This window comes from Salmo salar, chromosome ssa12 (genome assembly GCF_905237065.1).
Source record: "Salmo salar chromosome ssa12, Ssal_v3.1, whole genome shotgun sequence".
Lineage (NCBI taxonomy): Eukaryota > Metazoa > Chordata > Actinopteri > Salmoniformes > Salmonidae > Salmo > Salmo salar.
Genome location: NC_059453.1, coordinates 28,368,874 through 28,384,083, shown reverse-complemented (window position 1 = coordinate 28,384,083; position 15,210 = coordinate 28,368,874). Strand labels below are relative to the sequence as shown.

At 42.6% G+C, this 15,210-nt stretch overlaps 2 protein-coding genes and 2 non-coding genes across 7 annotated transcripts; 1 reads left to right on the top strand and 3 right to left on the bottom strand.

The window, feature by feature from the left end:
- Positions 1-433: 433 nt before the first annotated feature.
- LOC106564683 (intraflagellar transport protein 56) lies at positions 434-8,032 on the bottom strand. Of its 3 annotated transcripts, XM_014130924.2 has the most exons (18): positions 7,497-8,032; positions 7,018-7,164; positions 6,662-6,754; positions 6,449-6,563; positions 6,298-6,347; positions 4,094-4,239; positions 3,460-3,631; positions 3,237-3,311; positions 3,046-3,148; positions 2,889-2,944; positions 2,723-2,776; positions 2,484-2,547; positions 2,232-2,320; positions 1,942-2,025; positions 1,771-1,840; positions 1,495-1,601; positions 1,183-1,316; positions 434-866 (listed from the first exon to the last, which is right to left on the bottom strand). In XM_014130924.2, exons 1-18 carry the CDS (start codon positions 7,497-7,499, stop codon positions 752-754), a joined length of 1,677 nt encoding a protein of 558 aa, XP_013986399.1. In that variant the 5' UTR covers positions 7,500-8,032; the 3' UTR covers positions 434-751. The 3 variants fall into 3 exon arrangements, with proteins under 3 accessions (XP_013986399.1, XP_045547151.1, XP_045547152.1); XM_045691195.1 differs by lacking the exons at positions 6,298-6,347; positions 7,018-7,164; positions 7,497-8,032; XM_045691196.1 differs by lacking the exons at positions 6,662-6,754; positions 7,018-7,164; positions 7,497-8,032 and having other exon boundaries at positions 6,298-6,370; positions 6,449-6,562.
- On the top strand, positions 7,984-8,056 carry trnar-ccu (transfer RNA arginine (anticodon CCU)). The gene has a single exon. It is a non-coding gene; the product is annotated as a tRNA-Arg (tRNA).
- Positions 8,057-8,860: 804 nt separating this feature from the next.
- Positions 8,861-13,479, bottom strand: rssa (40S ribosomal protein SA). Of its 2 annotated transcripts, none has more exons than XM_014130803.2 (8): positions 13,383-13,479; positions 12,233-12,404; positions 11,532-11,650; positions 10,841-11,086; positions 10,162-10,290; positions 9,457-9,625; positions 9,263-9,307; positions 8,861-9,028 (listed from the first exon to the last, which is right to left on the bottom strand). In XM_014130803.2, exons 2-8 carry the CDS (start codon positions 12,363-12,365, stop codon positions 8,934-8,936), a joined length of 936 nt encoding a protein of 311 aa, XP_013986278.1. In that variant the 5' UTR covers positions 12,366-12,404; positions 13,383-13,479; the 3' UTR covers positions 8,861-8,933.
- LOC123725795 (small nucleolar RNA SNORA26) lies at positions 9,107-9,224 on the bottom strand. Its single transcript, XR_006758308.1, has one exon. It is a non-coding gene; the product is annotated as a small nucleolar RNA SNORA26 (small nucleolar RNA).
- Positions 13,480-15,210: the final 1,731 nt, after the last annotated feature.

Below are 15,210 nucleotides of genomic sequence, written 5' to 3'. Positions count from 1 at the left end.
AGAAAATGGATGGCATCTGTTTTGATGCCATTTTTATGTCATCCATACTGTCAGTGCTGAAATGCTGAATTGTGCGTTTTTCCACAATGACCTGGCTACACTCATAGTAAATCCAAAAGGAACCCAACAAGCCAGTTGAGTGGCTCTGTGAGTTACCTATGATGCAACACAAGCAAACATTGGTGGACACCTGTTGAAATGTATGGGTTTTGTGTTGAGTTATTTTGTAGAGACACTGCTCCCTTTAATTTAGATGAGGAAGAAGCTGATTAGCAATAGGGCATTTTGGACTTCAAAAGACAGTACATGTACTATTTCATTCAAATGTATGCCTACAGTATTTGTGTCAGTATGGGCACAATAAAAAAACAACATCATGACAGAACTAGTGAATGCATATAGAGCAAACAATAGAGAAAAAGGTCAACAACCCTTTATAAAGAGAATACTGTTTAATACTTGTATCAGCATCATTTGAGTAATACAAAATACACATTTCAATACAATTGATTGGCAAGATTGCACAGAATTATATACATTGCAAATAAAACATGTATTACATGATATAAATACTGTGACACATACAATAAAGCGCATCAATACACATTGTGCATGACTCATGAGAACAGGTTATTTTATAGATTTTCACTAGTAAAAGAGTCTGATAAAAAATGCACATGTAAACCACATATATAATGTAATAACAACATGTAGTAAGTGTATTATGTGAGCTAAGCACGTTATGTCATTGCTATGTCAGAGGAACCCTGTTGTCTTTGGCCCATTTCCTCAGAGCTCTGATGATGTACTCCACCTGGGGGTTCTGTGTGCTCCTCAACAGGGGCAGCACCTCCTTCAGGGTTTCCCTGTGGAACCACAGACAATGGTTATTAGTGATGGGAAGTTAGGAACAGGTCATATTGTACAATGGCAATTTTTTCATAACTTTACCATAAAGGTTGTCAATAAAGTTCAAATGAACGAGCTTGAATCACAAAAGTCACACTTTACCGTGCAATGTAAATTACTCAAGGCACAAAAATGATGTGCCAAAACATCTCTGTGGAGGACAATATTTTCATATTTGATGTGTTGGTGACTGTGTAGGGGACAAATCTTTAACACAGACAAGTGTTGGTATCAAAATTGGACTAAAGACTAAGAAACTTAGCCAATACTTACTTTGGCTCTCTGCCTGCCAATATGAGCTGGAAGATTCCGACACAAGCCCCTCTCTTGCCCTCCCAGTAGTTGGAGTCGGGATCCAGTTTCTCCAGAGTATCGAACGCTTTGGCTGCCCAGTAGAACTGACCCATCTGAAAGCACAGACAGACAAAGCAACATTTAATTGCATTGAATATTGAGAAAGCTTGGCCTTTGCTAATCTCGTCCCCAGTCTATTGTGGAGGAAGTCTGGTGCGGGAGATTAAGCCATTGCTGACTTGTGGTTAGCCTGGAAACTAAGTTAGTAGAGAGAATAGTAGTGAGCCTCACCTTATAGCAGTCATTGGCAATGAGTTGTAGGAGGCTGAAGGAGTCTGGCGAAGCCCCCATCTTCAGATACAGCTCCCAGGCTAGCCGGCCTTTCTGGTTCATGATGTCTGAGCGAGAGGAGAGACAACACTATTTAGATAATATATTTATTTAAATGAATTAGTAATATATTTAGTTTCTTAGATCATGTATGTAGATATCGTATTGATGTAAAGGTATAGGTATTGAAAATGTATTGATGACAAATGGATAATGCATTTCAGACTGGGTACATACAGCAGCGAGTCAGCCAGCTCAGATATACATAGTCAGTCTTCATCTTCTCACCCTGGATCAGCAGAAATATCTGAGTCCAATATAAAAGAATGTTACAACATGAACCTTGAACTGATTCAATACACTACGCATGCAAGCAGTAATGCATTTTTCTATGTTGACAGGATGTACCTCCTCTGCTTCTTTGTAGTTTCCCAAGGCAGCTTTGGCCTGGGCATAGTTGAAATTGAACGTATCCTCGGTGTAGAAGTAACTCTGTTAATGACAAACCAAAAATGAACAAACAGAAATAATGCTTTCCTCCTTTCCCCAAGTATATATGTTAATTCCACACCAATCCATAAATATGTCAAGCACTCAAATGCAAAAAGGAAAAGAAAGTGATGATGTGTGTGCAAACATGCCTATGTGGTGTTACTGTCCTATTGGTCTGTATGCTACATGTTTTGGGCCATGCAAACCTTGACTGAGTTGAGGTAGATGAGAACGTCTTCAAACTGCCTCAGAAGGAAGAAACAGGAAGCCATACACTGTCTTCCAGGTATCGTGTCTGAGGAGAGCGAGATACAGACAGTGAGACAAAGACGCACATGCTCACTCCAACGCAGACATACACACACACACACACACACACACACACAAACACAGACACACAAGCTAACTCCTAGCTTATTGGTTGAATCGCTTAAGATTCATTCATTCATTCACATTACCGCATTCGCTGGCTGAGCCTCCGACTAGCTGGAAGAACTGTTGAGCAATCTTCAGGTGATCCCTCTGCAGCAGAGATACAGGCAGGGATGAGGAGGAGGGAATAGAGACTGTTAGTCAGTCAGTCAGATTTCAGTGATGATCTACTAAACCAGGTTTATAAAACATTCCTAATCTACTCAGACATTTCTACTGTGTGGTCCTAGGGGGTTTTCGGGTGGTTTGTCAAACACTTACTCACCGATCCAATTTCTTGACCCAAAGCGGCATTCACCACTCCTTTCAAAATGTACTCCTTAAAGAAATAGATTTTGTTAAGACACTGCATGTACGCTATTAAGGCTTTAGTCTTTAAACAACGAGACTTCCTCTGCTTATGACACCTGATAATGTGAAACTATTACTACCTGTGGTGTGGTTGGCTCCAAGTCTTTTATCAGGGTGTAAGCCTCTTGAACATCATCTGAAACATAAAGATGCTCATTATTGATGATAAAAATAGTCATTCAACATTTCAATGTTAGGATTAGGATTCAAAGACAACCACCAGTGGCTAAGGCCCACCTTGTCTGAGGTAGTAGATGACCAGGTTCAACCGAGCCTCAGAGATGACATCAATCAACGGGGGCAGCACCTGCAACGCCCCCTCCCCACCACGAAACACCACCTGGGGTGATAGAGGTCAAAGGTTATAGAGCATGGGGTCACTGTCATGCAAAACACAGTCACACAACAGAGGTGGTGGAACGGCTTACCAGGTTATGCCGGATAAGCTCCTTAGCAAACTCAAAGGAACAGGAGGAGATGTCTATGAGGTTCTTTAACTCAGCCTGAGAGAGAAAAGAACAAATTGAACCACATTATTTATTGTTGTACGATGACAAGTGTAGGCATAAACATCGACTGTGGTTGTTAGGCAAACGTGTGTAGATGCACGGCAGTCTGTTTTGACCGTTGACGCATACGGAGTTGCTTTACCTCAGCTGCCTTGCCGTTGTACAGCCTGAAGTGGTTGCAGGCCTTGAGGTTGAGAGCGATGGTGGATTCAGGAATACTCTGCAGATACACAGCTAACACCTCTTGGGAAACATCATAGTAGTCCAACTTGTAGTAGCACAGCGCTACGTACACGTTAAGAGCCAGGAAATCTCTGGAGTTAAAAGAAAATCGGTAAATATGGTAAAACATCCAATGGCTAGTCCTATAGCTCACACTGCGTTCTTGAATAGAAGTCCTTGTGCATCTTTCTCCCTTGCTTTTTGACTGCACCGTCCAATATAATGCACCTTTCTCCACTTTCTCCAATGCATCTTTCTCCGCTGCAAAATAACTATAGCCTCCCTTCATCTTCTTGTCTCGGTCTCAACACAAGGAAATGTGTTCTTCCAATTTTCTAATACTTCATCCTAAATGTATGGCTTATAGTATGTTTACTGTATATAGATATAAGAATTTACAGTAAAATTGACACTGACTCATTCAGACAATCCACAATACCCATTGGTACTAGTGGGACCACTGTAATCTGGCATATGAGGGATTTGTGGGACTATGCTTTTGCCTATCAGTGATTTTGATGAAGGGGCATGGGAGAATGGCCCAGCATAAGTACCTATTCTGTAGCAGGATGCGTTTGTAGATGTCGATGGCCTCCTGGTAGTGTGATCTCATGTAGTGGATGGAGGCCAGGCTCAGCTGGTCCTCAGTCACATCCTCCAGGTTCTGGTGGAAACCCATCAGCTTCTTCTCATCGTTGAACTGGGAACAGAGAGGAAAGACATGGTTGGTTTGTCTATTGGTTTGTTATTACACAAGTAGATGTGCACCTACAGTAGCATACAATTTCATTACAAAGAAAGAAAAAAGTACACTGAACAAAAATATAAACATGTAAAGTGTTGGTCCAATGTTTCATGAGCTGAAATAAAAGATCCCAGAAATGTTCCGTACGCACAAATAGCTTATTTCGCTCAAATTTTGTGCAAATTTGTTTACATCCCTGTTAGTGAGCATTTCTCCTTTGCCAACACAATCCACCCACCTGACAGGTGTGGCATATCAAGAAGCTGATTAAACAGCATGATCATTACACAGGTACACCTTGTGCTGGGGACAATAAAAGTCCACTCTGAAATGTGCAGTTTTGTCACACAACACAATGCCACAGATGTCTAAAGTGTTCGAGGGAGCAATTGAATGTTAATTTCTCTACCATAAGCCACCTCCAACATAATTTTAGAGAATTTGACCATATGTCCAAACGGCCTCACAACCGTTGTGTGGGCGAGTGGTTTGCTGATATCAATGTTGTGAACAGAGTGCCCCATGGTGGTGGTGGGGTTATGTTATGGGCAGGTATAAGCTACGGACAACGAACACAATTGCATTTTATCGATGGCAATTTTAATGCACAGAGATAACGTGACGAGATCCTGAGGCCCATTGTTGTGCTATTCATCCGCCGCCATCACCTCATGTTTCATCATGATAATGCATTGACCCATGTCGCAAGGATCTGTACACAATTTCTGGAAGCTGAAAATGTCCCAGTTCTTCCATGGCCTGCATACTCACCAGATATGTCACCTAATGAGCATGTTTGTGATGCACTGGATCAACATGTACAAACAGCGTGTTCCAGTTCTCGCCCATATCCAGCAACTTCACACAGCCATTGAAGAGGAGTGGGACAACATTCCACAGGACACAATCAACAGCCTGATCAACTCTATGCGAAGGAGATGTGCCACGCTGCATGAGGCAAATGGCGATCACACCAGATACTGACTGGTTTTCTGATCCACGCCCCTACCTTTTTTTAAGGTATCTGTATTCCCAGTCATGTTAGGGCCACATTTATTTATTTCAATTGACTGATTTCCTTATACAAACTATAACTCAGTAAAATCTTTCAAATTGTTGCATGTTCCGTTTATATGTTTGTTCAGTATAAGTATTGAGACTTGGGAATTGTGTAAAACATGATTTTATGCAACTGTTAGAGCTGAGCGATTAACTGAAATGTTGGTTATTTTTCAGTCTTTAAACAACTAATTGACCGATGTCGGTTCAATTATTTGAATTACATTTTGTGCTCAATGCACAGTTTCTCTAGAGATAAATCAAATCAAGCACAAACTGTACGATGTAGTAAGGGGTTGTAGTTTCCAAAAGGCCAATATTCAACATTGTTTAGCACAGAAAACGTGGTAATTAACTACAATGACCATAATCCATTGCGTGCCTACTTGTCTGGTCTGAGACGGAGAGAAGAGACAGAAGAACGTGTGATCGAGAGGGATAGAGAGCAGTTGCTTCGTGACATATCTCTACCTGAAAATACATGATCTATGATTGATAATTGGTATTCAGCAGTCGTAAAAGTATGCCTTAATTACTTTGAAGAACTTCTAAAATAGTTTTTGTCAGAGAGCATAGGTAGCAGCTCTATAGTGATGAGACGATGACTTTGAATTAAATAATACAGTAATCAAATAGGCCTAAAACAAACGTAATATACGCAACAACTGAAATATTTTATTAAAGTAATGTGAATAAATGATGGTTAATAAGTGATAAACAGTAATGGAAAGTCACTATCATCATGGGACTTTTACTAATTGTTTTATTCTATGTTCTTACAGCATTAAAACCCACATAATGAATAGTGCATTAGTGCATAATCTAACCGAAACCGAACCGACCTCAAAAGGCTAGAATCGCTCAGCACAAGCAACTGTACAGAAGCAAAAAAGAAAGAGTGATGAGAAACACACATTAACATATTAAAGAATACAGAAAAGGAACTGTTCTGACCTTATGAGCCAGGTGGAAGAGTAGGCGATTCTGAAGTGCACACTTTGGAGCTACAGGAAAAATGGGGGAATACCTTATCGACAAGGGCAAGAAATAGAAACAGGAGGATGAAAAACAGAACATTTACAAAACATGTTATCTTAACACTCACCCTTGTTTGCAGCCTCCTCTGCCTCTCTGTAGAGCCCCAGGAAAAACTGAGTGCAGGCCAGATACACCCACACTTCCCCTGGTTCTTCTAACCGGAGTGTCAAGGCCCTGTACTCCTGTCATGGAAATAAATTGACATAGGTGTCAAATATAGCATTGTAAAAATGGCTTTTTTTCCAGACAAGAATGAATTTGACTGAACACACACACCTACCTCCATTGCTCTCTTGTAATCACCCAAGTGAAAGGCACAGTAGCCAATCCAAAGGTCTGCATGCTCCTCTTTTTCTCCAACATCTCGCTGAAACTGGAAGACAAAGCAACACAAAAGTAGGACACTGCGCTCTCGCTCGCTCGTTCTCACACGCACACACACACACCTATGCAACTGTAATTAGGAAAAATAAAGACCTTATAGACATAGCAATGTCAAGAATGAGGAAGGAGAATGTTGAGAGGAGACAGGACTTTCACAGATCTCATGATATCTTGTGTCTTATTACAGAGTTGCTCATCATTCAATTGCTGATTGCACATGACAGTTAGCTACATGAGTTCCTATCTGGCTACCTCTAACAGAGTTTGTGCCCCAAGGTAGTCTCTCTGGTTGAGGTATTCCTCCAGGCGAGGGCTCTTCTTGGCTTTGTTTTTCTTCTTCTTCTCACTGACGCTAGCTGCAGAATCTCCACCTACTGCTGGCTTCACCCGGGACAGAATCTGGATGGATGTGACAAGGAAGAGAATCCTTATTGTGGACATGACAGCTGGCAATTGGTTTACTAAAGCGGGAATCAAACAATATTTGCACATTTGGTAAGATAGACAGTGATGTTTCAATAGATGTAGTGTAGCTATAGCAGTTATCCTATGTCAAACTAGCTAACTGCCATTACTTTAACATTAACCTCGTCACATATCACAGATAGGTGAAATAGACTTTGGTAGCTGGCAAGCGACAATGATTAATCTAGAAAGTTAACTACATAGCAAGACTTTTAGCTAACCAACTAGTATGTTACTCAACTAGTAGGCTAACTTGTAAGACTTACCATGACGGCACAGCAGCTACTCTTGCATAATGTCACTGTTCAGTTTGAAGAAATTGATTATAGCTAGATAACAACACTTGGTAACGTTAGTGGTAAATTAGCTACACGTTAGCACTATTATAATTTTTCTAGCTAGAATTAGCTTAGCTGGCTGGCTAGCTAACAGTGAACCAACAGATACGAAAAGAAAAGACACCTCTTCGCTGTCTAAAATTGTTATCAAAGAATAGCATGAATAAGTAAAGTGAACGAAGAGCATCAAGCTAGCTAACGTTAGCCACTAGCAAACGAAACATCTGACTGTGATTTCCTTGCCGTGTGGGGATTACGCTTGTGTTGCCTAGCAACGTTTATTTTCTTCAAGTCAGGATCAGATGTCGAAATGCAAATGTAACTCTGGATTTAGCCCCGTTGTTGTCGCGCATATTTGAAATCGCCACCCACATAGCATTGAAATAGAGGGGTTTCGTCAGATATCTTCGGAACAGCCCCAGTGGCCTAATGGATAAGGCACTGGCCTCCTAAGCCAGGGATTGTGGGTTCGAGTCCCATCTGGGGTGATACTATTTTCACCCAGAAACTACTGTGCTTTGACCTTCACATTCATTGGGTAAGCATAATAACGTGAAATCAGTGTTGATAAAGGCGCTTCTTGCCTGCAAAGTGGACATAGATGCTGTTCATGTCATTTAAATGTAGCCTTATAACGGGCCTGGGCAATTCAGGGTCTGATTTGTGTCACTTTCCCCTCACCCCTAGCAAACACACCCGATTTAATTATTTCATTTTTAACTGTTGATTAGTTGATTGGTGTCCGGTGTATTGGCTGGGGCAAAAGTGTGACACCAATCAGGCCCAGAGGACTGGCTTGCTATATATATATAATGCCTGATCCATAATCTAGCCATCCCAAGGTTCTTTTTTTTATGGACACGAGGCCAAATAAGATAAAATCTGTCAAGAATTTTCTACAATCAACCTGTTATGCACAAATTCACATCACAGGAGTCAATTGTCTGTTAGTCCCCTTTAAAGCTAGAATCCTTAATTGAAACAAGTTTTGTAATAGTTGAACTAAGCTCATTAGGCATTTATAAATTATATTCTTCAAGAAACAAAATGGGTCTTTATCATTCAAGTCCAAAAATGGATACAGCAACTAAGGATTCTATCTTTAAATATCAATTGTAAACTGAATAGTCACTATAATATTATGTGTATACATTGTGACTCTGTGGTTGAGTGTTGAAGGCCAAACTGAAGACACAAGAGTAGATGACAAATTAAATTCTATGTCAATGTGAAAAACACTATAATAAACCCATGTATTTGTAATCGCCCTCATCCCAAGAAAAATAGACAAGTTTAAAACCAATAAGCCAAGTTTATTGACAGTCACTGTTTAAAGCACAGCTTTTGACTCTTGATTGACACCACTTAGGACCAATCAGCGGAGGCACCACCCCACTCGGTAGCCTGGGCAGTGGGGGCAGCAGACCAATCCTCTGTGGCGGGCTGTGCACTCCAATCCTCTGTTGGAAGACAATCATGTGTGTGAGAGAATACAATCAAACCATTTATTGTACAGACATTTCCACAGTTAAGAGAAATCGTGTTTCTCCCGACAGGATCCACAGTGAGGATTTGAGGCTTCACTACAGGTTTATGAGAGAACTACTCTACCCCCTGTGTTGGTCATATAGGACATTTTAGGTCCTAGATGGGCAAAAAAGGGGTAATACTAATTTACTTTCAGTAGATCTTACCAGCAAAGCCTTCAGCTGCAGCTGGGGCCTTGGAAGGTGCAGCGGCTGAAAAGGAGAATTAAACAAAGTTTGAGTCAAATGTATTCCGGTAGCCATTTTGTTTTGTGATTGTCAAAATGTGCTACTCCATCCACCTTTGCATTTGTGGCCTCCACTCCTGTGTATTCATCGCTTACCCTCGGTGAAGCTCTTACCCTCAATGCCAGCAGGGAACTGCTGGATGGGCACAGAGGGCACTGCCACTCCCTCGGACCAGTCGGCCACCTCGGGCTGGGCAAAGTCGGCCGTGGGGGCGGTCCACTCGCCCTGGAACTCCTCCTTGCCAACAGCCTTCTCGGCCGCAGCCTGCTCCTCCTTCTCAATCTGGAACGGGACGAAGAGGTTAGAAGTTAGGGATGCGACGTCATAATTTGCATGAGCACTCAGGTAAGCAGGCACCACAGGTATATAGATTCTTAGCGCAAGCATACAACACTCCAACACCACATCAGAAGCATATTTTGCTTCAAGTTGTTCCATCACTGATTGAGATGGGTCAGTTACGGTTTCAGACTGCCATCTCACCCACAGTGATGGTTTTACTATTCCCTTCCAACGACAACTCACCCAGTCACTGAGCGGACAACGCAAGTGCTTTTAGAAGGAGAATGTGCATTCGAGGTCTCCAAACTCCGTTCCTGAATAGCTACATGGTGAGCAGGCTTTTGTTCCAGTCCAGCACCAACACATCTGATTCAATTAATCGTGGTCCAGACAGAGGCCCATGATTAGTTAAGTTGTATCAAACAATTAGTGCAGGGCTAGAACAAAAGCCCCAAACACACAGCTCTCCACAGTCAGATTTGAAAACCCCTGGTATAAACAGTGTGTGAACCATAGTGTCTCAATATGTCAGTTACCTCCTCTGGATCTCTGTAGAAGTAGAGATCAGGCATGACCTCCCAGGGGTGTTCCCTGGAGATGGTGCCCCTCATCCGCAGCACCTCCCTGGACAGCATCCACCACATCAGACCAACGGAGTGGTGGCCCTGGAACACATCATACAACAGTCAGTTAGGCCTAGGGTTGTATACTAAGTCAATGACGATTATATGCACCGGCAACAGTCAGACATACAGAGGCACGAAGGCCATCAACAGAATTGATCAGTCTAAACTAGTAGAATTTGTTAGTGATACCCAGTACAAACATGACTACATGGGAGGGCATCTTCAACTACTGACGAGGAAGTAGAAAGGAAACGCCCTAGGTAGTAAGAGTCCGAGTAGGGTTCATGGTTGTGACTCAGATCACTATCAAACTCCAGTCATGGGGCAGCAGCCCTACTGATGTTAGCGAAAACCCGGCCAGATCACTCTGGCATACTTCCGACACCTTAACACAGACATCAGACCGTGCCAGGCTTTAATTGTGTGCTGCATATTTCCATCAGTTGACCAAGATATCAGCGGAAGTTACCATCTACTCTTTCATTGAGGAAGCACCATTGGGGACAAAACTGATATGATAGGCTGTTCAAGTCATATAAAAATGTAAGACCACTAGAACATACATCTGTAGTCTATGGCCTGTCTGTACCTTGTTGTTGCAGGGGATGGCGATGTCCACGTATCTGAGGGGAGAGTCAGTGTTGCACATGGCGATGGTGGGGATGTTGACGTAGGAGGCCTCAGTCAGGGGCTGGTGGTCGGCACGGGGATCTGTCACGATCAGGAGGCGGGGCTCACGGAAAGCAGCCTGGATCTGATTGGTGAAGGTTCCGGGGGTAAAACGACCGTGGAAGGTGGTGGCGCCGGTGGCGGATGCAAACTTCAGCACAGCCCTCTGGTTGGAGGAGAACGGGGAGTGGAGTTAGTGGATTGGCCGGTGACTCAGTCAAGAATATAACTTAGCAGTAATTTAGTATGTTTTGGTTGTGGCTCAGGTCACTATCAAACTCCAGTCATTGGGCAGCAGCCCTACTGATGTTAGCGAAAACCCGTCCAGATCACTCTGGCACACTTCCGACACCTGAACACAGACATCACAGTGCCAGGCTTTAATTGTGTGCCGGTTAGCTAGTCACCCACAATTACATCAGGCCAACTGAGCTGACCAAAGTAATGTTCATTAGGGCACACCAGTAAATAAAAACAAGTTTCTTATTGGACAAGTATAGATAGTACCTCTCCTCTTTAGACTGTTGACTTCCATTTTGCGCCTCCTGAACATAACCCAGGAGAAACTCTGGGCCATCATATGTCAGGTGAGCTAGCAGTGGGGGTCTCACCTGTCCAGTGTTCCTGGAGGAGATGACGCAGACATCAGCTGGGTTCTCAATGGCCACGATGGCACGGGCAGCCAGCAGCAGCTTCTCCCATGTCTTCTTCAGGTTGATGATGTACACACCTGAGGGGACAACCAGTTACATTATTTACATGTTGATTCCCAACATGCATACAACCATAATGTCTATACACATGCTAGCCTTTCTCAGGACAATCAATGAAGAAAAAGACTGTACCAATTAAAACTGACTGAGGACTGGTGTTTCACCCAAATTGAGCTCATTATCTACTGGATAAGTGTTTGAGCAAGAGAAAAACATTCAATGTTCAGTGTTCCATCACTGATTGAGATGGGTCAGTTACGGTTTCAGACTGCCATCTCACCCACAGTGATGGTTTTACTATTCCCTTCCAACGACAACTCACCCAGTCACTGACCGGACAACGCAAGTGCTTTTAGAAGGGAACTGTGTATTTCAGAGGTCTCCCAACTCTGATCCTATAAACTTGTGTGCAGACTATTGTTCCAGCCCAGCACCTGATTCAGTGTATCACGTCAAGACCACGAATAGTTGAATTACGTATGATAATGCAGGGCTGGAAGAAAAGCATTCACATCCTCCCTAGTCAAAATATGTGCAAGTTCAGGAAGTCTTCAGATCATAGAGACAAATAACCAGGGATCTCGTATTCCTCCACTCACCATCACTCTTTCTCTTGTACGTGTAGTGCTCCATCTGGAAGTCCATGTTGGTACCTCCCAGGTGGGTCCCGGCTGCCAGGAACTTGAGCACATCCTCCTCCTTCATCTGCAGCACATCCAGACCTCCGGACATCGTGACCACTTTTCCTAAGTTACGAGTTATGTGGAAAAGCTGCAGGGGAAAAAAAGAGACAAGTGAGATGTTGCACAAAGGTAGGGAAGCAGAGAATGGTTGCAGTTGGAACTGAGGGGTCATTGTGGCTCAGGTCACTATCAAACTCCAGTCATGGGGCAGCAGCCCTACTGATGTTAGCGAAAACCCGGCCAGATCACTCTGGCACACTTCCGACACCTGAACACAGACATCAGACCGTGTCAGGCTTTAATTGTGTGCTGAACAAATTATCAAAGCTACAATGTTTATAATTATTTAGTGTACTTATACAGGCACTTGCAACGGGGACTTGGCATCCGTTTCTAAAAACAGAATTTACAATTATTAAATCAAAATATTGTTGCAGTTCCTAACTACTGACATCTGATCTCTGAGTGATGATCTGCATGAGCATGTGGGGAAGAGGGGCGGCAGGTAACAGTGGTTAGAGGGTTGGGCCAGTAACCGAAAGGTTGCTGGATCTTATCACTGAGTCTGGTCGGCCCCTGAACAAGACAGTTAACCCACTGTTCCCTGGTAGGCCGTCATTGTAAATAAGAATTTGTTATTAACTGACTTGCCTAGTTAAATAAAAAAGTGGTGTTGTAAGCAGCAAGTTTACTCCACTAACCCCAATTAGATGCAATATTGCTGACCAATTAATATCAATAAATACAATGTTGCAAATGAGCATTATATTACATGTGTGAAACTAGTCTAATTGAATTTATGGATGTTGGCTACTTCAGTTACTAGTATCCAGCTTCTTCAATGGATTTCACGAGCACGCATGGCTAACTAGCGGCTAGTGCTAAGGTTAGTAGTAGCTACATGGCTTCTGGCCTAGCTGTCTAACATGTAATTCGCTATTTACAGCGGTTGTATTTATACGGATATGGGAAACATTCAGACTCAATTTCATAGCTGTTCGTAACAAGGCTTTAATATTGGTCTCCGCAACTTTTATCTCAAGAAAATAGAAAATTGTTATCTCACCACGAGACAACGCCGTATGGAGTTCTGTACCTCACGGTAAAAGAGAAAGAGAAACGGAAGTGACGTGTTTATATACTGTAAATTCCACCAATCATCTTCCATTTCCTTCTCCATGATTAGTAGTAGAAGCAATTCATAAAAAGGTCGATAGATGGTAGTCAAATCAGTTGAGACGAAAGTGCTATGAGAAAGGGCATAAATTGTGATGGGAAGCAGTTGTTACTTCAAATTCAGTTAAATTTATAATTAAATACTGTAAAGTTATTGCCAAGAGATCATGCCTTCACCCCATATAGTAATGATTGATTGAACGGCTTTATAGTCTATTTATGTCAGTAAAATTAAAGGATGCCATTCTGAGGTACTTATATCTTTGAATATTTTGATGCCATTTCAATTAAAACATTATCCAATTCGGTAATGTTCAAAGGGAATATAAAATCCACTGCTTTGAAATTAAATCAATTCAGGCCACATCATAAGAAAGTGATTAGTTACAGCCGGTTCCTGCCTGGGATGAAATACATAGTCAGGAGAGAGAAGAAGAGGAACACTGCAGCCCGCCTGGTTTTCAACCTTCCCAAGTTCTCCTGCTCCTCCGCACAATCCACTGGCTTCCAGTCGAAGCTCGCATCCACTACAAGACCATGGTGCTTGCCTACGGAGCAGCAAGAGGAACTGCCCCTTCCTACATTCAGGCTATGCTCAAACCCTACACCCCAATCTTAGTACTCCGTTCTGCCACCTTTGGTCTCTTGGCCCTCCCACCCCTATGGGAGGGCAGCTCCCGCTCAGCCCAGTCCAAGCTCTTCTCTGTCCTGACACCCTAATGACGGAACCAGCTTCCCCCTGAAGCTAGGACAGCTGAGTCCCTGCCCATCTTCCAGACGCACCTGAAACCCTACCGTTTCAAAGAATATAAAATAGTCCCCTTCCTCACCTCAAGGAAAAGTATACTTACTCTGCCTGTGATATGTGGTTGTCCCACCTAGCTATCTTAAGATGAATGCACTATCTATAAGTCATTCTGGATACGTGTAAATCTAGGAAGCAATGAGTCATACAAGACCATATTATCTATATCTGATGGCTGATAATCCACTGAAAGACCGGACTTCTCTGTGAACTCCCCTCACTCTTTTGATATCTCCTCACTGTCTTTAGTTCCCCTCTCTGTCACTGGTTGACCACCTTACTCTGCTTTTATCGGCCAAGTCTGTTTGCATGATGGATTGGTACTGTATTCACGAGTGTATGTATATCTCATGGTTATGCATGTTATTTTAACAGGGGCAATGGTAAGTGTGAGACCAAATACAGTGGATTGGTGTTTCAAGGAAGATCTGTCCTACTATCCAAGGAATCTGTGCTGTTAGAGAATACTTGCCAAAGAGGTAATTTAAGAATACGTTTACTTGACCTCAGTCTTAGTGACTGTGTCGTGCATATCAGCATGTGTCGATCACACTGATTATTTCAGCTGTGGGGCTGTCTACTGCAGTGCCTTTCTCTTCCTCAGGACACATGGACCCCGGTGTTCTGAGGACATGAGCTATAGCCTGTCACTGTCTGTTATGTCAATGTGGTGTTGCTTTGGAGAGACCAGTGGGCTATACAACAAATTAGGATCAATGAGTTAGCCAGCTAACTTTGATAAGCAACCAGAATAACTATTGATCTTCTGGTTCATTATAAAAGCTAAATTTAGATGTGTGTTCATTTGTTGAATCAATTAGATCATGCCCATCTCATGCTTGTTTTAATAAAACATTTAAACTTAGACTATTTAGGCAAGTTAGCTGGTTAACTCCTTGATCAGCGTTGTAGT